Source organism: Podarcis gaigeae, assembly GCF_964106915.1.
Source record: "Podarcis gaigeae genome assembly, chromosome: 16".
NCBI lineage: Eukaryota > Metazoa > Chordata > Lepidosauria > Squamata > Lacertidae > Podarcis > Podarcis gaigeae.
Window position 1 is genome coordinate 4,877,795 of NC_139693.1, and position 23,581 is coordinate 4,901,375.

At 47.5% G+C, this 23,581-nt stretch overlaps 1 protein-coding gene across 1 annotated transcript; it reads right to left on the reverse strand.

Moving 5' to 3' along the window:
• Positions 1-1,158: 1,158 nt before the first annotated feature.
• Positions 1,159-22,468, reverse strand: PRPF3 (pre-mRNA processing factor 3). Its single transcript, XM_083715673.1, has 17 exons — positions 22,315-22,468; positions 16,842-16,998; positions 15,579-15,709; positions 14,175-14,321; positions 12,513-12,596; positions 11,454-11,677; positions 11,235-11,291; positions 9,967-10,273; positions 8,461-8,627; positions 7,577-7,659; positions 6,441-6,584; positions 5,321-5,420; positions 4,980-5,093; positions 4,138-4,256; positions 3,601-3,684; positions 1,858-1,919; positions 1,159-1,507 (listed from the first exon to the last, which is right to left on the reverse strand). Exons 2-17 carry the CDS (start codon positions 16,984-16,986, stop codon positions 1,361-1,363), a joined length of 2,115 nt encoding a protein of 704 aa, XP_083571799.1. The 5' UTR covers positions 16,987-16,998; positions 22,315-22,468; the 3' UTR covers positions 1,159-1,360.
• Between the last annotated feature and the right edge of the window lie 1,113 nt (positions 22,469-23,581).

Sequence of the window (23,581 nt, forward strand, 5' to 3'; positions counted from 1 at the left end):
ACAGGCCACACAAATCAGCATGTTTTTACATGAGTAGACTGTGTCCTTTTATTTAATATGCATCTCTGGGTTGAGATGCATTTTAAATAAAAGGACACACTGTACTCATGTAAAAACATGCTGATTCCCAGACCATCCATGGGCCAGATTTAGAAGGCGATTGGGCCGGATCCGGCCCCCGGGGCCTTAGTTTGCCCACCCATGGGTTAGTTAGTGTGTTGGACTAGGATGCAGGAGACCACTAGGTGTAGCGTCTTGGGCCAACTACTCCCTCTCAGCCTAGGCTACCTCACAGGGTTTTTGTGAGGACAAAATGAGAATTATGTACACCACCTTGAGCTCCATGGAAGCAAGGTGGAACATATATATGGAACAACAACAAAAACACGTTTGAAGTACCGTATATGGCTCCTCGCTCCTCAAAGAATCCTGAGAATTGTGGATTGTTGTGGATGGTGAGAACTGTAGCCTTGAGAGCCGTAAACTACAGTTCCCAGGATTCTTTGGAGAAAGCCATGTGTTTTAAACGTGTAGATGCGACCTGCTGTAAGGAAGATGAATGATGATCCAGAAGGATGACTCTTTCTGCTGCCACCCACAATGCAGTTGGTCTTCGGTCATGCCAAGCCTTGAAATCATAACCACTTTGTTTAATGCAGTGAGCAGACTTGCTCAAAAGAAACAGGTAAAGAAACATGGTTGGGTTTTGCTTTTTTTTTTTTTGCGCTTTTAACTTCTTACCAAAGGGAAAAAAAGTTTATTATGTAAATGTAGGATGCGGGCTAAATCCCCAGCTCCTAAATCTGCTGTACAAGTTTCCAACGCTGCCATCTGCCCTCTTAACGTCCATCGAAGTCGGTGACCCCACAAGTGCTCGTCCTCCCCATCACGGAGGTGCCTGGCTGACTTGCCTAATGTCCAAACAAACCTACTGAACTGGCAAAAAAAGAAGAACAAAAAAAGCCAAAGAGCTGCGTGTGGTTAGGAGGCCAATGGATTTGGTAAAGAGAAGACCTGGCCGGCGTACGGATTTCTTTCGACGCTTTCTCCACGGCCTCCAAGTCGGATTGTTTCCAGAGGGCATGACAAGGAAGCTAAAAAGAGCGCATGTCAAGATCCACGAACTGTTTCAGTCCAAAACGAAAACAGAAAAACCCCTAGGTTTGCTCTGTTTTTAAAAAATATTTCTTTTAATCGTATGCTGTCACACTGCAGGGAACTTGAGGGAAGAAAGTGGGCTTGGGGAGGGGGGGACGCTTGGATGGTAGGGGGAGAGGAACCTCCAAGGCCAAAGTCTCAGCTGAGTTCTCACTCTCCAAACTGAACACCACAAAAAGCCAAGAGAGAGAGGGGGGACCCTTTAGTCTGTGGATTCTAATACGGATTCGCTCAGAGCCAGGTCCCAGTAGTGCTCTGCTCTGTGTTTTTTAAAGTGCTCCCGTGCCATGTTCTCGGTGGGGCACTGCTTGAATTTCATCTCCCCGAAGCTGCGCTCCTTTGCTGTGCCCTGAGGGGGGGGGAAAAGACAAGAGGGGGTGGAATTGGGTTCAGGAGTTAAAAGGAAAAGAAAAAAGGCCACTAACGTGCTTAGCGCTGTGGACCAGGAAGTAAACACTTGAAGCTTAAACTGGTTTAACCAGGACGACCCTCCAAACAAAACAGAGTTCTAGGGAGGAGGCTGGCAATCCCAAGAATAGGTTCAGCATCTTTTCACAAACTGTCTGGTGGCCACACCTGGGACATTGCAGTGGGTGGGAGGGGAGATACAGGCAAGATATTGGAAGAGGGGGGTCCAACAATTTCAGCGTGGCCCAGAAAACAAAGTGCAAAGACCCAGCAATTTAAGTGGATACTTACCTCCCAAACCAGAGAACATTTGTTTGACTTTTTCACAGACTCCTCGTCGGATTCGTCGTCATCTGAAGAAAGGAAAACCGGGGGTGGGGAGAGAGAAGGCTGTGCTTAAAGCTGAACACTACTGGACTATCAGCCTGAAGGAGGGCTTTTTCTCAAGTGCTGCACGCATCAGACTGGGACCTCTGTTTGGTAAGTAGATTCCAAAAATCAACTAGTACATGAGAAGAGCCTGCTGGACCGGGGCAATGAGTCGTCTAGTCCACCATCCTGTTCTCACAGTGGTCAATAAGATGCCCCAAAGGCAGGACCCAAACACAAAAGCCCTCTTCTCCCCTCCTATGGTTATACAGAAGCCTTGCTGCTTCTGACCATGGAAGTAGAACACAGTCATCGTGACTGGGAGCCATTGATAGCACTCTCCTCTGATCAAAAGGCTTTGTGGCTATTGGTTATTTTAAAATGCTCTGATTAGTGTTTAGAGTTTTGATCTGTTGTCAACTGAGAGAGTGGAACCACAATTACCGTATTTTTTGCCCTATAGGACGCACTTTTTCCCCTCCAAAAATGAAGGGAAAATGCGTGTGCGTCCTATGGGGCGAATGCAGGCTTTCGCTGAAGCCTGGAGAGCGAGAGGGGTCGGTGCGCACTGACCCCTCTTGCTCTCCAGGCTTCAGGAGAGCCGCAGCGCCAGTCCCACAAGGTCGGGGGACAGAGGGGAGGCGGAACGCCACCATCCCGCTGTCTCCCGATGTGGTTTGGAGGCTGACAGCGGGGAGACGCGTGCTTCTCCTGGCCGCCAGCCCTGCAAGCTCCAGGGACAGCGGGGAGGCGCAGTGCGTCTTCCCGCTGTCCCCGGACCTGGTCTGCAGGCGGGCGGCGGGGAGAAGAGCTTTTCCCCCCGCCGCCTGCCCCGCAAGCTCCGGGGACAGCTGGGAGGCGCAGCACGTCCTCCCGCTGTCCCCGGACCTGATCTGCAGGCAGGCGACGGGGAGAAGAGCGCTTCTCCCCACTGCCTGCCTCGCAAGCTCCAGGACAGCTGGGAGGCGCAGCGCGTCCTCCCGCTGTCCCCGGACCTGGTCTGCAGGCAGGCGGCAGGGAGAAGAGCGCTTCTCCCTGCTGCCGGCCCCACAAGTGCCTGGGGGGGAAATAATTTTTTTTTCTTTATTTCCCCCCGAAAAACTTGGTGCGTCCTATGGGCCAGTGCGTCCTATGGGGCGAAAAATACAGTATATATGAGATCTTTATTGCCATTGTCCCACACAGAACAATGAAATTGAAAATCAACATAAAACATTCAAAACCCCCTAAAAACTCTGAAACCCCAATTTAAAATACAATATACTATAGAGACCCCTATTACTCAGCGTCTATGTCCGTGCACAATGAATGAAGTAGAGGACTTCATACATTTCTTTTTCTACTGCCCTATTTATGAGCTAATGCAATAAAGGTTTGATTGATTGATACTATAGAGACTCCTTATGCTGCGTTTAGAACCAGAATTGCATTTGCGTAGAAACTGTTTCTCAGGCGGCTAGTCCTGGTCTTTATAACCCTATGCCTTCTTCCAGAAGGCAGAAGCTGAAAGAGATCGTTTCCGGGGTGCGTACTATCCTGCGCTATCTCTGCAGCTTTCTTATAGCACCTGTTTTATTTTAAATCACCATTTAAAATAAATACTATACTCCCTTGTGCTGGGCATAAGAGGGTTATGCGAGTGGGGTGGGTTATGCGTGTCCTTACCGTCTCCTTTTGTATTTGATGTCTGCTCATCCCACTTTATTCGATGCAGCATGAGCCGTTTGAATTTTTTCTGTGCTTTAGGGCCTAGGAGGGAAGAGAAAGATCACCGAGGGCCATTTTAATTCTGAAGGGAGTGTGGGCAGTCAGCCCAAAAAGCAGCATTGTTATGTTATTGCGAAAGGTTCTATTAAAGCGGCAGGATCGCCCACATTCCTTTGAGCGCATTTTGAACACGAGGGTTGGAAAAAATGCTCTGTGAAAGGTTTGGGTGGGAGAACGGAGTCTTGGAAAGCCATACTGCACATCCAACCCGCACACCTTCCTGCAAGCCCCACAGGTTCCCTGGAGAACGTCCTTCGATAAAAGCTCCCCGCTGCAAAGAATTATCCTGCAGCGAGGAGTTCCTTGCTTTACACTGGGGCTGCATGAAGCAGGCGGCTCCCTTTCAGGCCTGGTTCTGCTGCCGAGTGATTCCAGTGGAGCAACCCATGTCCCAGAACACGTAAACTAAGCACAACCCAGCCTCGCCCGCCTCACCTCCTTCTACCACCACCACATTGACATCTTTGTGTAAAACCACAACTCCTGTTAGGTACAGCTGGCCGGCGTTCGCTTCAATTTTGAATTTCTTTGCCGGATTGCTTAGATTTCGGACTCTGAGAGAGAGAGAGAGAGAGAGAGAGAGAGAGAGAGAGAGGAGATGTTTAAATTTTATTTATTTTATTTTTTTACCAAAACACAAACAGTGAAACCCCCCAGGCGGCTAATACAATGGATATACATAATCAATAATAACATATTCAAATCAACCATATGTACAATTTTATATACGTTAACACTCCTCCATCCACAAGGTTTATTTAATTTTTAACATTTTAATTGCCCCAAATTGTTCAAACCTACCCAAATAATTCAGTATCTTCTCAAACCAATCCTCCTCTTTCTCACTGACCTTAAACCCTTTCATTCTGAGTATCTTCACAGTTAGATAGTCTAGCATTATAATATTATTCCGTTTTTCCCTCCATTGATTCACCCCTAACTCTTTTGCATTTTTCCAATTACTTGCTATAACCTATCTGGCTGCAGTTACCATCAGTTTTACCCATTTACAATCCTCTTTTGTTTTTAACTCGGTGCTACTCAGACTAATAAGAACCATTAATTTAGATATTCCCACCTTCCTACACACAATTCCCGATATTTCTTTACCAATCTGTTTCCAAAATTCATTTGGAATTTTGGAGAGAGGGAAGAGAAACACGTTAAAGCTTTTCTCTTTAAAAGCTTTCCTCTGGCTGTGGGGGGACAGGGAGGTGAAGAAGGCGTGGGCAAAAGCCACAGAGAGGCCTTTGCCTCTGCGGATGGAGGAGACTCACCTATAGACAGCTACATGGACCCCCTGTGAAATATCCTCTTTCAGCTTTTTAACCTTCTTGGCTTTCCTCTGTTCCACGGTGAGCTTCCGTGCGGCATTCGCCTCTTCGTGAGCTCTGGGGAAGCAAGATTATATATATGCAGCTAAGGAGCGAGCAGGGACACTTACTTTCTCTGCTATCGTTACTGTATTTTTGAAATAAAAGCCTCCTGTGTGATGATGCATCAGCAAGGACAGAGAACTGGGTCTGGATGATACCAATTTATGCGCGCGCACACGCACACACAAACACATGCATGCACACACATCCACACATGACAAAGAAATCAGCATCAACCTTACTTTTGCCTCTTGGCCATCTGTGCACGAACATGAGCCTCTACTTTGGTTGGGTCCTGAACGGCTTCCGTTCCCAGAACACGCATCAGGTTAGAGATTCGTACTGCAGAGGGAGAAACGCCGACGGCATTGAGAGCATAAGTTGAGAATGCAAAAATAGCCCTGGGGCAGCTGGATCGAGCCAAAGGAGCCCATCTAGTCCAGCACCCTGTTCCCACAGTGGCCACCCAGACGCCAAAACATTGAGGATCTGAGAGCAACAGCACCTCTCTCATCCCACCATTTCCAGCAACTAACATTCAGAAGCATGTTGCCTCTGACAGTGAAGGCAGAACATCACCACTGTGGCTCCTCTTTTCCAGTCATCCAAGTTGGTGACCACCATGGGTAGGCAAACTAAGGCCCGGGGGCCAAACCCAGTCAAATCACCTCCTAAATCTGGTCCACAGACGGTCTGGGAATCAGCGTGTTTTTACATAAGTAGAATGTGTGCTTTTATTTAAAATGCATCTCTGGGTTATTTGTGGGGCATAGGAATTCGTTCATCTTTCCTCAGGACCTGCAAGACAGAGCTGTTCCGCCTGGCCTTTGGTTTGGACTCAGTCTGACCCTTATGTTTCCCTCCCCTTATTGTTTTGATTTATGGGCTATTATTAAAATGAGGCTGCATTTTAAATTGTATTTTTAACCTGTATTTTAAATGGTTGTTCCACCCCCTCCCCTATTATGATTTTATTGTAATTTTGCTGGTGTTAGCTGCCCTGAGCTTAGCTCTGGCCGGGATATAAATAAAAAAATCTTTTTTTCCTTCTTCTTCGTAATATAGTCCAGCCCCCCAAAAGGTCTGAGGGACAGTGGACCGGCCCCCTGCTGAAAAAGTCTGCTGACCCCTTGTGACCACCATGTCTACATCTTGTGGGAACCGGTTTCAGAGTTTAATGAGGTGCTGTGTGACGAAGTCCTCCATTTTGTCTTTCCCACATTCAGCATCACTGGATAGCCCCCATCCTGAGTTCTAGTATTATGAGTTAGAATTCCAACTTCAAGCTTCAGGGTTTGTTTGTTTTTTATCTCTCTCCCTCTCTCAACAGAAGCCCCACCTGTCCACTACAAAAATCCCTACCTTTTGGTTCAGGAGGCGGCATGAGGCCTAACCTCACTTTCTCCTGCAACTCCTTCTGCGCTTCCCTCCGGGTCTGGCGCCGTAGTTTCTTCTGCTCTTTTTTGGTGAGGTAGACCCCCAGGGTCACCGGCATGTCACTGTCCACTGGGGTCGGGGTGGGGAACACACATCACAAGGACAAAGAAGCAGAAACACAGTCAGAGACAAGCAGGGTTTTCTCCTTTTAGAATGGGGCTCACCCACCAAGCTTGTTCCTTCCCACCTCCGTTATAATTACTTAGACTTGTTGCTCACTTAAACGTCTCTGAGTGGCTTACAACACTTTTAAAAACATGAAAATAAACACATTATACCCGTAACAGCAGCAGGAAGCTTTGGCAGGAAGCTTATTCCCTCCCACACCTTTGTGTGTGCTTCATTCTATGAGATTTTTAGACTGTTTGGTGTCTGGGAATAATAATTTATCATTTGTACCCCGCCCCTCTGGCTGGGTTTCCCCAGCCACTCTGGGTGGCTTCCAACAAAGATTAAAGTGCGGAATATTGAGTATGGTGCCTGTGATATTATAGGATCCTTTTTTCAAAAAATTAGGCCCCCTTTCCCAATATCCACACATTCCCCATACTGTTCAGTTCCTCAAAGACCACTGATCTGAAGACTGGGGGGTGGGAGGCAAATAAGATATTTGCTCCCACAGAGCTTCCTGCACTGGTTGTGGGTGGATTGTGAGATACAGCAGCAGTAGCAGGAAGGTCATGCCCTGTGTGGGGTTGACACCTAGCTACTAAAGCAGTCAATCCTAAGCAAGGAGATTGGAGCATCAGGCGAACATCCCACACACAGCTTTCCCCTGTTGTACGGCCTATTGGATCATTTCCTATTTCACTGTGTTTCACTGCAAGCTACCTCGAGAACTGTGGTTAGTAGGCAGCGCACAAACACTCCTAAATAAATAAAATGAGCTGGGGCTTTTAGACTCACCAAGCTCTTCATTCCCTGGGGACAGAAAGGGTGGGGGTTAAGGAGAGTGGAGCAGGGTTTGGGCTTTGCACCCATCTGTTCTGCTTCCAATCTTCTTGTCTCTACGGAATCCGCCCTCCCCCCGATGCAGAAGCAAAGAGATGGAGCGTGCTCACCTGGAGGGTTTAGCTGAGCTGGGTGCTCCACTAGGTTCGTGATGCCAAAATAGTCCTCTTTTTTAAGCGAATCGGCGGCTTTTCTGAAACAGGAAGGAGAATTCACACAGTTGCGGGTGACGCCCCAAGAGGAGGGTGCTCCTATTCTTAACCTATTCTGATCATCACACCGCTTATGCCTGCTGCAAGGAGCTGAGGCTTGGAGGGCTAAGTGCTCATCTAGGAAAACCCTCTCTATGGCAGTGCCCCAGCTGTCACCTCAGAATAGCTAGCTTGGGAGCTAAAGGCCCCTGGCTTGATTTCCCCCCATCAAACGCCCAAGTTAACTATGCTGCTGTGCTGCGTTGTGTTCTATTAGCTTGGCTGCCGACATGGATTAAGTCCAGTGGAAAGCTCCAGTTTGGGAACGATCTCAGCAGGGCTGGCACCTGGTGCCAAATTTAAAAAGCAGGCCCTGCTGGAAAAAAATGAAGAGCTCCCCTGAACAACAAGGGCTTCACCTGCTCTATTCCTGATGTCACAGGACGCTGGGCGAGCCCCTGCAACTTAAAACAGCCGTGGCCTAGCGCACTTTATTTGGCCCATGAGCCAAGGGCTCCCCATCCCTGCTCTACAGCAGAGACAGAGGAATCTGTAGCACACTGGAATTTGTGGGACTACAACTCCCACCATCCCCTAACCGCTGGCAATGCTGAGTACTGGAGTATTGGAATACTACAGATCCGTTCGCACCCCACACTTAAAAAGTGAATGCCTTCAGTTCTTTGAAGAAATGTGGTCTTACAAATTCAGGAAAGAAATTCAGCAGGCGGCAAGAAGGGTGCACTCACCCCAGAATTAATTCTAGCCCAGAGATTTAAGAGCTGAAAGGCAGAGCAACTCACAAATCGATGCCATTGGGTATGATGTAGGAGTCCCACCACTCCACCTCGGGGGTGTCCCCTTCCTTCAGCTCCTTCTTGGGGGTTATAAGGGCCAATTTGGTCGAGGTGTGGATTCCGGTCTTCTTGGCAGCTTGAGAAATCTCGGCCTGGAGTTTTTCCAACTGGGCCTGAGGGAGGCAGAAGGGTTTTCAGGGAGGTGCACGGAAGAGAAATAAAACGCCTAATTCAAAATACAAACTGCCCTATAAGCGCCAGTTCTCTCTGACGGGGCTTTCTAAGTATCCATGGCAAGGGTGCTTCTGGAGAAGTCAAAGGCCCCCAGTGCAGTGGGCCTGATCCAGCCCTCGCCAGCATCAGCCTGATAAAGAACCATTTGTCTGTTCACCTGCGGCGAATACGCACTGCCAGCAGGTGAAGTTTAATGTAGTTATTTATTTTAGGTTGTTTTTAAGAAGGATATTCTGCTCTCCACTCCCTAAGAAATATATTTTCCTTAACAGCAAGCAAGCAAGAGTACCATGCTATCTATATACACGGGTTGACTGTGACTCAGACTTCGCCTTCCCAGGACAGGAGAAAAGCGTCCGCTTCTGCTGAGGTCCTGCTTACGGGCTTGCTTCCCTGTCCCTTTCTACAAGTTTTGACTTGTAATTAATTTGCTAAGGGGTTGCTGGGAATTGCAAATCTGCGAGGGATAAACTACAGTGCCCAGAATTCTTTGAGAGAGAGAAATGTGCCTCGAATATGCTTCAAAGGGATCGTGTGTGTGCAACACCTCAGTACACTGGTACCTCGGGTTACATACGCTTCAGGTTAGACTCCGCAAACCCAGAAATAGTACCTCGGGTTAAGAACTTTGCTTCAGTGGCAGCAGGAGGCCCCATTAGCTAAAGTGGTGCTTCAGGTTAAGAACAGTTTCAGGTTAAGAATGGACCACCAGAACGAACTAAGTAGTTATCCTGAGATACCACTGTACAGTCATACCTCTTGTTATGTTTGCTTCAGGTTAAATCTTTGCAGGTTGCGTCCCGCAACGACCCAGAAGTACCGGAAAGGGTTACTTCCGGGTTTTGCTGCTCACGCATGTGCAGACGCTCAAAATGACGTAACGCGCATGCGCAGATGCGGCGAATCGTGACCCGCACACGCACAGACACGGGTTGCGTTCTGCTCATGTTGCGAACGGGGCTCCGGAACGGATCCCATTTGCAACCAGAGGTACCACTGTATAAGGCAGATTCCTATGTTCCTTCCATGGTCAGAGGCAGTGATCCTTCTGAACACCAGTTGCTGGAAACAACAAAAGGGGAGACTGGCTCTTGTGCTGGGGTCCTGCTTACGGGTTTCCTACAGGCATCAGTGCAGGGGACACCATTTCTGCTAAAGAATGTGGCCTGATCCATCAGACTCTTCCTATCTATACCCTGCTCCCACTCTCTATGATGCCCCTTCGCAGAATGTTGGGTGTGGAGGTTAGGTCCGCTTGCCAGAAGGAAAGCGCTGTACCTTCGTCCGCAACCTCTGGGCGATTTTTTCGAATTTGCCCTTGTCGTGGAACTTGAAGGTCCGCTTCGGCCGCTGGGCCGGGGTGATGTAGACCCGGGGGTCGAAGTATGTGTTGGACTCCATGTCCTCAGAGGGCTTCTCCTTCAGCTGCTGCTTGAACTGCTCCCTCTTCACAGCCCGGATGTTGGCCTTGAGGGTGGGCATGCGGTGTGTCAGCTCCACCTCCTTGCCGGTGGCATCCACCGTGCGGCCTTGCTCGTCCAAGATCAGCGGCGTCGGCTTGGTCTGGTCCTTCAGCTCCACTTTCCTGGGCCAAGACATCCCCAAGGCAAACTCTGGTTACAAAGCAGCCCTGGCCAACGGCCCTGATCCCACTGGGTACGGGGCAGGAGTCTCAAGCCTGTTCAGCCTGAAATAAAGCCTACAGTACAAGGGATTCTGGGAAGCCACCTCCCACAAAGAAAGCCCTGGGCCCTTTTTTGCCTGTCGGGGTTGTGTACAGAAAGAATCTGTAGGATTTCTGACTCTCGACTACTCCCCCACCCCCGCCACCAACTAGGCTGCTGAAATAAAGCTTTGAAGATGGGCAAGGGATGGCCTTTGTGTGGAAGGACTGCGATTTCCCAGCTCTGCTTCTAAAAGCAAATTTCTGGGCTAAGATACCCTTAGAAGTATGGAACAGGGCATCTCTCGAGTGCATGTCCTCTGCCCCAGCCCCGCTTTCTAAGCCACTATTTTCCCACTTGAACCCAGCTGGTGGGGCTCGGGGGGGGGGAGGGAGGGTTCTAGGAAAAACAACATCACAAAATAGATCTCACAAGTCTGAAGTCTGCCCACCCACACTTTAGAACAGGGGTAGGGAACCTCTGGCCTGGGCACCAAATGTGGCCTCTCCAGGTCTTGCTAGCTGCTCCTTGGGACACAGAACCCCAAGAAAAACACCCCTTGCCGGCTCTCCTCCACACCCACCCTCCTTGAGGGCTTTGGCGTGAAACATGACAGTTCCATATTCACAATTTACATGAGTATATGATTTTGATTAGGGCTGGAGGGAGAAATCTGTATCATTGATGGGTGGGTGGATGCAGCCTCCTGTATGAGGCGAGGGAAGAATCACGCACCCGTTGCCCTGTCCACTTTGGCCTCCAACCCAACCTCCAGGGAGTTCCCCACGAGGGTCATGTGACTTGGCAATGGTTCCCCACCCCTGCTTGAGACACTTCTCTTGGGTCACACGTGCCAGGAAGGGCTGGCTGCTACTGGCTTACCGTGTACAAGGGGCAAATCCCTGTGTGATGGGACATTTCTGCCCATGTGATCCATTTCTGTCCAATGAGAAAAAACCATTCAGTGGCGTTTCATCAGGCTTTTCAACGTTGCAGACCAATAAAATCGAGAAAGAAAAAAAGAACACAAACAAAGCAAGCAAACCGAAAGCACACCCCACACCCCATCCGCCCCCCTGGGCAGTGTGTTGCGATACTCACGGCGGGGCGATCCCCATGGCGTGCAGGTTGGCCAAGCCAACCATGTTGGTGTTGCCGATCAGGCCAGGCTTCAGGGCCAGCTGGGCCTGGATCCGGGCCTGCAGTTCGGCCGCCTTGCGGGCCTTCTCAATGGCGTCGTTCATGAAGGTGGCCGCCTGCGAGGGCTGGATGGTGTTCCCAATGGGGAGGCGCTCCGGCTGGGTGGTAGTTGTCGGGGCTTTCGGCTGCAGAGGGAGAGAGGGGAGTCACTGGCTGGAACAGGCAGGGCTGACTCTAGGGCCCTCCGAGAGATACACAGCCTTGCCTCCCTTGCAATAGGGAGCAAAGCCGTAAGAAGGGGGCGAGGAGAGGGAAACAGACAGGGAGACACAAGCTGCAGAGGGTGGGAACCCCGGGCTCCATCCAGCGCAAGTCACCCTGCAGCTCCCATGGTGGCCTCTCCCTCCACCCCACAGGGGCATCTGAAGGACCATCTTGCCATGGGGGGAGTAGAGAAGAAGCAGTATCATTCCCCCCCCCCAACCAACAAGTCGTCTTTTCCATTCTACTGTAACTTAAAAAAAAAAAAAAAAACCCCGCAAAGAAGGAATCAAATAAAGAATTAAAAATGGTTGCAATCATCTTGTGTAAACCGCTTTCCGAGGTCAGCCTGGAAAGCAGGATCAAATTGCTGTAAATAAGCAGATAATAGTTCTACTCAAGAGTAAACCCACTGAAGTGAACACACAGCTAACTGAAGTCCATTCTGCTCTTAGTGGGAGACAACCCCCAGCTTCTACAGCTTAGAAACCTTTACCTGAACTTAAGAGCAATGTTATTGAACTCCCTCTTTCTAATCTTTTTTTGCGGCCGGTGCATAAAACGCCACTTTATTTCAAGTCTGTATTGATGGAGGGTTTTGGTGCCTACCGTCTGCGATGCTCAAAGTGGGACCCTCCCATGATTTCATGCCCACAAGCTCAAGTATGGATGTGCCTTGGGGGAATTAAATCTCAGGAGGGGCTCAGCTCTGCAGGACCACCAGTGCAATGACTCCTGCAGGCTGCAACAAGGCTGTACCTGTGGGGCAGGGGGACTGATGAAACTCAGCTGCTTTTTCCTCTCCTCAATCTGACGTGTGGCAGCTTCCATCATCTGCTTGATCTGAAAGTGGGAAGAGGGGGAAAGGTGTTAGAACTGGACCCAAACAGCCTGTCTTGGTATTAGGCAGCTTAATAATAATAATAATAATAATAATAATAATAATAATAATAATAATAATTTATTATTTATACCCCACCCATCTGGCTGAGTCTCCCCAGCCACTCTGGGCGGCTCCCAATCAAATGCTAAAAACAATACAGCATTAAATATTAAAAACTTCCCTAAACAGGGCTGCTTTCAGATGTCTTTTAAAGATAAGATAGCTGCTTATTTCCTTCACATCTGAAGGGAGGGTGTTCCACAGGGTGGGCGCCACTACCGAGAAGGCCCTCTGCCTGGTTCCCTGTAACCTCTCTTCTCGCAGGGAGGGAACCGCCAGAAGGCCCTTGGAGCTGGACCTCAGTGTCCGGGCAGAACGATGGAGGTGGAGATGCTCCTTTAGGTATACTGGGCCGAGGCCATTTAGGGCTTTAAAGGTCAGCACCAACACTTTGAATTGTGCTCGGAAACATACTGGGAGCCAATGCAGATCTCTCAGGACTCTCCCGGCGGCCACTCCCAGTCACCAGTCTAGTGTCCATGTAAAAATCCAGGCCCCCTGAACTTTTGGTCCACAAACAGCTGAAAATCCACAGGCACACTGATTACGTTTATATTCTACCTTTCCGCCAAAGAGCTTGAGATGCCACATCTGGTTAACCCCTTCCTCCCTGCCCATGTTGTTTGATCCTCACCACCCCTACAAGCAGGGTGGATAAAAATCAATGATTTTTTTAAAAAGTAAAAATCGGATTTTTTAATTTAAATACATTTTTTTAAAATTTAAGCCAAATGTTTTTATTTAAATTTGATTTTTTAAATAAAATGCTTTTGGAGGAAAAATCTTTCTAAAGATAGTTTTCTATTTAAGTTACGTTATAGTTCAAAGGCTATTCATCAGGAAATAAGGATTTGTTTTAAGTTATTCATGTGTGCTCAAACTCAGTCTAAGGTGTGTTTTTTTAAGTTTAACCACATCAGTTAACAAACATGGATACATATGTTAGAACATTATTGTTTTAATTAAATAAACTGTTTAAATTGTTATTAAGGAAATGCTTGTTTTCTCCTTCCAATAAAGTACAGCAGAAAAGTTATCCAAATATAAACAGTTCACTTATTAAACCTCACAATGATTTCATGATTATCTGTCAATGTATTTCTAATAGTATAGCCAATCAGTTATTTTTGATATAACTGTAAATACTATTCGGGAAATTTATTATTCCAAAAATGAAGCCTTCATCTACTTGTATATATTAAGATTATACCAGCAAGAATGAATCTTTCTGTAAAAAAAAAAAAGGATTTAAATCAAGTCTTACTGACTAGTGATTTAAATCAAATCCACCCTGTCTATGAGGCAGCTAGTCCAAGGTAAGCTGATTGTGTTACTTTTATTGCTGTGAGCCGCTCTGAGCCCGGCTTCAGCTGGGGAGGGCGGGATATAAATAAAACTTTATTATTATTATTATTATTATTATTATCACTGTCCCAGACAAGCACTCCATGCCTTGCCTCTGCTCATTTGAGACCAACCTGCAGCTTGGTTAGCATCCCGGGGCTTTCAGTCGGGGGTCCGGGGATCACCTCAGGCTCCTCCTCCACTTCTTCGAAGCGTGGGATGCGGCGCTTCTTCACCCCTGAAGATTCCTTTGAAATCTCAGAGTCATCCCCAAACACGTCCTATAAGAAAAGAGGGCAGAGGAAACTTTGACAGTGACCGGAACCTAGACATCCAAGGAAGCACAAGCCAGCTGAAGTCACGTGACTAGTGGAGCCTTCACATGGAACTTTCACAGCAAAGAATTATCCTTCATACGATAGGCTAAAGGCTTTACACATCATCAACAACCAACCCACAGCTTCTTGAGCACCTCATCTGCTTTCAGGTGAAGCAAGTTTCTGGTCCTCATGAGTTCAGGCAAAATTGCAAGGGGGAAACACCATATCCTATACACACACACACACACACACACACACATTTTTAAAGCTTCACACAGCACTTTCTGAAAAGTTTGCTCTGGATACTTTTAAGATGCTGTTAATCACTAAAATATGCATTTGGTACAGTGGCTTAAAATAGGCATTTTTACAAACACATTTCAGCTTCTGCTTTCTTCAGTCTAAGAAGCAGCCAAAGAATGTGAAAACTGAAGCATTTTGCTATAAAAGCATTAATATATTTTGTTGTTATTATTATCTATATAATACACACACACAATTTTAAACGCATTGCTGTCAGCAGAGAAACCCTTTCACACAAGAAGCAGTGTTAATCTAAACCTGTGTGAGATTTTACATTCCTCCTCCCACCCTCTGAAATGAAAGCATTTTTGTGCTGACGGAACGTGGTCTCTCGCAGCACCATCCATGTGCTCCTTACTCCATTGGGCCGAGGGAAACAAATTCCTCCCTGCTGTGTCTCAGGAAAAGGACACGGCTGATTGTGGGGAGAAGCAGCTATGATCAGCAAACGAAAACACTGCATGCATAGATACACAAATCCAAAACGCCTGCAAGCCTTAGCTGAACTGCTTTCATTGCTATTATGGACCAAATTCTACATGGATGGCTCCTCATACAAACAGGGAGCTTTGAGGCACACCTACCAGTTCAAGAGAAACAGCTTGGCCACAGCAATTAATTATTTGTACTCTAAAGAAATGTGTGCTTTTAAAGTCTCCTAAAATCTCTGACAAGTCAAGATTTAAGGGCTGAGAGGAAGGCAGATGTAGGAAGAAGACCAATAAAGAATGAAAGATGCACACACTTTCTGTTGCCATTAAGGAAAAAGGCCCTTTCTCTTGAATTTTTAGGCATTTCAACACACAGCACTCCCTGGAAGAAGAAAATGCAGCGAGGCGATATTGCCACCTCCACAGCCAGATCTGAAACTCTCTGCTGCCTTCATAACAAAAGAGGATGAAGCGTTGATCTCACCTTCAGCTCCCTCTTCCGGTTCCGGTCGCTGTTGGATTTGGAGTGCCGGGAGCTCCGGCCTTCTTCCACGGCCTCAAAGAGCTTGTCCACAAACCGCAGAGTGGAGTCATCCAGAAAAGGCTTCAGGTGATCTGTGGGGGTGGAAGAGTGAGGTGGGGGGCAAGAGAGATAAGCAATCTAGGCCACACCTGCACTTTTCATTTAAAGCACTATTACACCGTTTTACATAGCCATGGCTTCCTCATCCCCAAAGAATCCTGGGAACTGTAGTTTATAAAGTATGCTGACAGTTGTTAGAAGAAATGCCCTATTGCTGCCACAGAGTTACAATTCCCATAATGGTTTAACAATCAATTCCTCTTCCCGGAGAACTCTGGGAACTGAAGCTCTCTGAGGGAGATGGGCGGGACTCCTCCTGAGAACTCTCAGCACCCTTCATAAACTACAATTCCCAGAATTATTTGGGGGAAGCCACGACTGTTAAAGTGGTGCAATACTGCTTTAGCTGCACGGTGCAGATGTGTCCCTGGAAGCAAATGCATGAAAATATAGAGAACTCCACTGCAACAATATTGCTTTTTATTCATTTGTTAGCTGTACCATAAGGAAGCTCACAATTTAAATATAAAACAAGGCATGAAACCATTTTACCAAATAAATAACACAAAACTCATTAAGCAGCCACCCACCCAAAGCTTTAAAAGGCCATTAAGGAAATTGATTCCACATGAAGCTAGGCAGATTCCATCTCACCTTCTAGACGAATCATATTGTTTCCATAATATATTAAGCTTGTTATCCCAAAGTCTCAAAGCGACTTATAACACACTGAGAAACATAAGTGCATATTGGGCTGGATGGACAATCGCTTTGTCCAGCGGTACCTTGGTTTATGAACTTAATCCGTTCTGGAAGTCCGTTCTTAAACCAAGGTGTGCTTTCCCATAGCAGCAGGGGGCTCAATTTACAAATGGAACACACTCAACAGGAAGCGGAACATGTTCTGCTTCCAAGGCAAAGTTCACAAACCAAAACACCTACTTCCGGGTTTGCAGCATTCTTAATCCAAGTTGTTCATAAACTAAGCTGTTCTTAAACCAAGGAAGCACTGTATGTTCATATAGATGAGTTACCAAAGCGTGAAGTATTTTGGGGTTGGTTGGCAAGGATAAAATCAGCAGGGGCATAAGAATTTAACAAGCTACAGAGGAACTCAATTCTCTGCCCCCAGGCCAACCTCAGGAGTTGGCTCCAAGGACCTACCGGCAGCTTTCTTCTTGTCCATCCCCTTCCCAACGCAGTTCAAGGCAGCAGTGACCACGGTGGGTTCCGAGAAGCCAAGGACTCGCTTGACAGTCTTCTCCACCCATGGCTTCAGCTCCTCCAGCTCCCGCTTGGAGAGCGCCATCTTCAGGAGAGTCTGGGTGGGCCGGGAAAGGAAAGCACATCTTGAAAAAGCTGTCACTAAGTGCTCAAGAACCAGTCACACTCACACTAGAAAGAATAGCTGTGCTCCTTTTATGTATCTTTGTACACACACATACCCGGCATCATCACGTCTACAGCCATCAACAAAGAAGGCATGTAATTCCTAAGCAGCACTAATTTGGGTTGTGTTCAACATTAGCCATACTAATTAGACCCATTCGCGTTAATGGACACAATTAACTGAGGACCCATCAATTTCAGTAGGTCTACTCTGAATATAGGTTGGCGCTGTGGTCTAAACCACTGAGCCTAGGGCTTGCCGATCAGAAGGTTGGCGGTTCAAATCCCCACGACGGGGTGAGCTCCCGTTGTTCGGTCGCAGCTCCTGCCCACCTAGCAGTTTGAAAGCACATCAAGTGCAAGTAGATAAATAGGTACCACTCTGGAGGGAAGGTAAACGGCGTTTCCATGCGCTGCTCTTGTTCGCCAGAAGCGGCTTAGTCATGCTGGCCACATGACCCCGAAACTGCGGACAAACGCCAGCTCCCTCAGCCTACAGAGCGATATGAGCGCCGCAACCCCAGAGTCATCCGCGACTGGACCTAATGGTCAGGGGTACCTTTAACATTACTCTGAGTATAGCTTAGCTGGGTATAAGCCAGCGTAAGTTTCTCATAGCCTGTCAGGCTGCCTCTTCCCTCACTGTCCACCTAGGGCAGCAGAGGAAGGGGGGGAATCCTCTTCTTCCCAGCCCAAAATCCACTTCCTACTTATTGAGCGACATCTAAGAATACTCCGGACTCCAATGAGATTGAACATTGCCATTTGCTACCAGATCGTACTGAACAATAGAACAAATAAACTGTCTTTGTAATATCTTCTTTTAGGCTTAAACTATCAGATTAGTGGCCAGATCTCTCCTGGGTTTTATCTAGCTGGGGTCCAAAGACTCACAACCGGTTCTGAATGCCCAATGGAGTCTTCGGCTTGCCTTTCTTCAATGGAAGCACCCCCACCTTACCCCAGCCTCTGTGCTGCACAGCAAGAAGCTTTTCAAACTGGACAACTATCTATCTATCTATCTATCTATCTATCTATCTATCTATCTATCTATCTATTTTCATCGATTAAATTTATATACAGAAGATCTCAGGACAGTTAACAAGATAAAAATACAGGATAAAAAGCACAATATAAACAGTTAAAACAAAAACAATACAATAATCCCCACTTCCCCACAAAGGTATTTAGAAGGCTGTAGAATATTAATCAGCCAAAGGCCTGGTTGAAGAGGAATGTTTTCACTGGGCACCTGAAGACGTAAAGGGTTGGGGGAGAGGTTGCTACCTATGTGACGAAGCATACATAACAGAAAGATGTGCTTTCGAACAAGGGTGGGCAAAAGGTAAATCGGGATCTGACTCCCAACAATTCAACAACTGCAAGAAAAATCACAAGTTAAAAATAAACGAGAGGGATTCAGCTAAATAGTTGCACTAGCAGGAGCCAGAGCAATGAGTGCCATTGGCACAATGCCCCCCCCCCGAGTTCTTAGTCAGGAGAACCCCTGCAACAGTGTGCAGGTATCCCTGGCGAGCAGAAAGGTTTGCGCTGATTGTATGATTGTATTAGTGCAATGAACTTCACCCAATAATTATATATCATGGCTGGCCTTGTGCAAATCATTTGCCAGCCTTTGCGTTCCTGTAAAATATGATTACCTGGTTGCCAGGTCTTTCTGTGGTTCTGCTGGGTGAAGTTTTAGAGATGTAAGTGTTCAAATGTATGATCAGCTGTGTAGCCTCAGATGTAGATCTATATGCAGATCTATCTATCTATCTGTAGATCTATATATGTAGATCTATATATAGATCTATATCTATAGATCTATATATGTAGATCTATATGTATGCTGTGTCCATAGAATGTTTATAGGACTTCTCCCCTTGAGGCACTATTTTACAACTTGCCTCTCTCTTGGTGGATCTTGGGAGCTCTACCAAAAACACAAAATAGATCCCCACAAATCTGACACCTGCCAGCCTCAGCCTTAGAGCATAACACAGGCTGGGGTCCAAAAAACAGAGGGTCCCTACCTAAGAAGGGGCCTGCAACATAAATTGGAAGATGCAGGAGACAACAGAGGCTGCCTTTATTTTACTAGAAGCCTGCACGTAATTCCCCATAGAAATACATATTATTAAATGCAGTCACAGTAGCCTGTGAAATATTGTGCACAGTTCCAATTATGCCTCCTAAAAAAATGATACTATAGCACTGCAAAAGGTTCGAGCGAAAGGAAAGCAAACTGATTAGGGGAATGCAAAAAGGCACCTCCTCTCCAATGAAAAAGGGCCAACATTCAGGACTTCCTGTCAATAGGTGTCTGGGAGGAAGAAATCATGACAGAAGATTATAAAATGATGCATGGTGAAGATGAAGTGAAGGGGGAGGTTTTTCCTCCCTATCTCATGGTACAATGCCTCAAACTAATTGGAAGTTCATTAATCACTGAGAGAATATTTTTGCACACAGCACAATTTTTAGAAAGGAATTCATTGCCACAAGACACAGTTGTGCCTGATGTCCTTTTAGAAAAGGACTGGATGAATTCACAAGAGGAAAAGAAGGCAGCCATAAGAAACAGAACCTCCATGTTCAAAGGGAGCATATCTGAAAACACAGTGCTGGAGACGAACAACTGGAGGAGACTATGCCTTCCTTACTTCTCTGTTTATGAAGTTCACAACAGAGAATTTAGCTGGATGCTTTCCTTCTTTTCCTGGATGGGTCCCTCAGGAGCTAGCACGCAGGAGAAGGTGAAGGAAGCTCAATGTGGAAAGGCAATTTATCTCTGAGGACCAATGACTTGCGAGGTTTCCAGAGGTCTCTAGACTTTTTCTTTTTGTCTGATTCAGCCGGGCTCTTCTCATATTCAATTCTTTCTCCGACAGAGCAGGTCCATGAATTGGACTGCCTGTTAGCTTCCTTCCCTAATCTAGTCTGCATAAACTACAAGTTTGTTTACAATTGGTTTGCTTTTGTTTTATTATGTATTCTGTGTTCTCATTTCATATTTTTATGTTGTGAACCACCCTGTAATCTTTGGATGAAGGGCAGTATAAAACATTAGTAAACAATAACAACAAATACAACAGAACAGTGGAACATCCATGTTCAGAATCAGCATGCCTTTGAATGCCAGAATCTGAAAACAAGCCATGAAAAGGAAAAAAAGGGGAAAAAAATAACCAGGCTGACAAGGAAGGGCAGAGGAAGGAGAAAAAATGTTTCACTCTTCAGGGAGTCCACTAGTTCTCTATGCTAGGCATATCCACTCCTGTTCCACCAGCTTGCTCACTCCTTGGCACACAATTCCATCTCACTACTACCAGGCTACTGCTTAAATTCAAGACCTAACTAGGAACATCAGCAGGTTCATGCCAAAGGGGGCCCATCTAGTCCATCATTATTATTTAGAGGCAAAGAGTCTCCAACCGTGGAGGCAGAACACAAACATTGTGGCGAGTAGTCATGAGGACAGCCTGCCACTCCTGTGGCAGAGAGTTCCACAGTTCAGCTATGTTCAATGTGAAGGAGCACTAGATCAATAGCATTCAACTTTTGCACATTGAAGACTCATTTTTAACCTGTACATGCATTTCTTTTCTCCTTTTTGGGGACATATACAGTGGTACCTTGGGTCCATGAACTCAATTTGTTCTGGAAGTCCGTTCAACTTCCAAAATGTTCAAAAACTAAGGCGCAGCTTCTGATTGGCTGATTGACCCCGGAAACAATGCCGACAGCCGAAACAGACATTCGGCTTCCGAAAAATGTTCACAAACTGGAACACTGGCGTCCGGGTTTTTGCTGTTCGGGAGCAGATTTGTTCCGACAACTAAGCCATTCGGGAGCCAAAGTACCACTGTTTTTGTATGATGCTAGACATGCTATTGAAGCACAACGAGGTCGTTACCCAGACCAGCTGAAGATCAATGGACTAGATGGAATTCACTCCCATAAGAGATAGTGAGGGTCACAAAACAGGTTGGCTTTTAAAGCGGATTCTCATGGAGAAGAATAACATAATAATAGCTAACATCAGAGAGAGTGAATGCCTCTGCATGCAAGACTGGGAATCACAAGGAGGAAGAGCTAGGCATCTGAATGGGCACTGTCAGAACACAATGATGGACTGGAAGGCCCCTTTGGCCTGATCCAGCTGCAGGGCTCTCCTTGTGTCCTTATGAGTCTCTTCACCCTCCAAATGGGGGCAGTAAATGCCTCTGAATGATACCAGCTACTAGGAATCACAAGGGGAGGGGTAGTTGCTCTTGCACTCAGGACCCACTTGCTTAGGGGCTTCCTGTTGAGGGATCTGGTTGGCCACTGTGAGAGCCGGATACAGGACTAAATGGGGGGGCCCTCTGGCCTGACCATTAGGTTCAGTCGTGACCGACTCTGGGGAGGCAACGCTCATCTCGCTTTATTAGCCGAGGGAGCTGGCGTACAGCTTCCGGGTCATGTGGTCAGCAGGACTAAGCCGCTTCTGGTGAACCAGAGCAGCACACGGAAATGCCATTTACCTTCCCGCTGGAGCGGTACCTATTTATCTACTTGCACTTTGACGTGCTTTCGAACTGCTAGGTTGGCAGGAGAGGGACCGAGCAATGGGAGCTCACCCCGTCACAGGGATTCGAACCGCCGACCTTCCGATCAGCAAGCCCTAGGCTTTGTGGTTTAACCCACAGCGGCACCGGCGTCCCGGCCTGATCTAGTAGGATCCTTCAAATGCTGTTAAGCAGCTTCCAGGCCCAGTGGCACTCCATTTAACCTCCTAGGTTCTTGGGGTTATTTGCCCTCTGTGAGAACAGGAGGCTGGGCTTGATAAAAACAATAAAACAAAAAACCTTTGGCCTGATCCAGCAGAAGGGCTCGTCTGACGTTCTTAGGACCTCAGGATCGACCCAGCAGGGCTTCTCTTGAAAGGAGCCACTGCAAACGGGGACGGAACCTCCACTTACCAGAGCAGTCTACCTGTACAGAGTCCCAAAAATGCTGGGGAGAAAGGAGGACCTCCCGCCTTCAGGACCTGCTTGTGGGGCTCCCAGGAGCGAGCCTGGCAAACCCACCTCGGCCTGACCCACAGACCCCCAAAATAGCACCCCCTCCTCTTTCCTGAGAGGGGGAGAGGAGGCCCCAACCCCTCTCCCATCGAGGAAAGGCCACGCCCCCTGCCGGCCCCCAAATCCCCTCAAGCGGCCCCCTGCCGGCCCTTCTCCTTCCTCGCCCTCCTCCTACTCACCGGGCGGCGGAGGGGCGGCCCTCCCTCTTCCTCGTCCTCCTCGGCCAGGCAAGGGAAAAGGCCGCGCCACAGAACTCCCACGGACGGAGACGGAACGTCGTCGGCGCGCTCGGGCCGGAAGCGGAAGGCGTGCTCGGGAAACGGAAGTGGCCCCGAACCATAGAGGTGCCGGGCTTCTCCCTCCCCGCCGTTCGAAACTCTTACGAAGAGTCCTCACGTTTGGAGGCGGGACTTCCGGGTGGGCCGCCTCCGACGCCATTTTGTCTCTGGTGGCGGCGGGGGCCGCCCGTTGGTAACCATGGCGACGGCTAAGCCCTCAACCGCCCATCCCTCCCCGCTGATTTCTATCGCTGTGTGATACCAAAAACCAAAACAAAAAAGCCATTATAAAACCCGGACGCGTTTAAAATTACAAAGCACGTTATAAACCAATAAGGCGGCTGCATGTTTAAAACAGCCCTGCGGTGCTGTAGGCCGCCGCCAACCCTGTGTCGCGAATGGAATTGCGCACAACAGCCCTGTCGTGTAGGCCGCTGATCCAGATGGGCGGGTTACAAATAATAAATTATTATTATTATTATTATTCTGAATTGCAAAACATGATGGATGAGGCAGTTCATACCCTGGGAGGAAGGGTGGGATATATATTGAATAAATAAAGTGATAACAATGGATTGCCTTGATTGATCCTATACAGTGGTACCTCGGGTTAAGAACTTACCGTAATTCGTTCCGGAGGTCCGTTCTTAACCTGAAACTGTTTTTAACCTGAAGTACCACTTTAGCTAATGGGGCCTCCCGTTGCCGGCTCCGCGCGATTTCTGTTCTCATCCTGAAACAAAGTTCTTAACCATTGCTGTCAACCTTCCCTTTTTTTGCGGGAAATTCCCTTATTCCAGCGCTGTTTCCCGCTGCTATCCCAGATTGTTAGATATCCCGTAGACTGTCCCTGGGACAGGTAAGGCTGCTGATCCCTTATTTTCAAATCTGAAAGTTGACAGCTATGTTCTTAACCCGAGGTACTATTTCTGGGCTAGCAGAGTCTGTAACCTGAAGCGCCTGTAACCCAAGGTACCACTGTATTGTAAATGGGGGCTTACAATAGCCCCATTGTGGAATCACACGCGATGCAAGCCCTGAAATGTAGGCCATTGGCCACATTAAAAAAAAACATTGTCGAGATTGCACTGGACTCCACTTGCCCAGATTTGGCAAAGGTTGCTGTGATTTATGCTGACTGGGACGCTGCTTCACACACAGTGGGGTT

Excerpts from the sequence above, each read along its gene's own strand:
- PRPF3 (XM_083715673.1), bottom strand. The coding sequence starts at position 16,986 with ATGGCGCTCTCCAAGCGGGAGCTGGAGGAGCTGAAGCCATGGGTGGAG. Across the intron at positions 15,710-16,841 it reads GGACAAGAAGAAAGCTGCCG|ATCACCTGAAGCCTTTTCTG; the intron begins GTAGGTCCTTGG and ends CCACCCCCACAG. Across the intron at positions 6,585-7,576 it reads AGCTCAGCTAAACCCTCCAG|TGGACAGTGACATGCCGGTG; the intron begins GTGAGCACGCTC and ends CCCCGACCCCAG.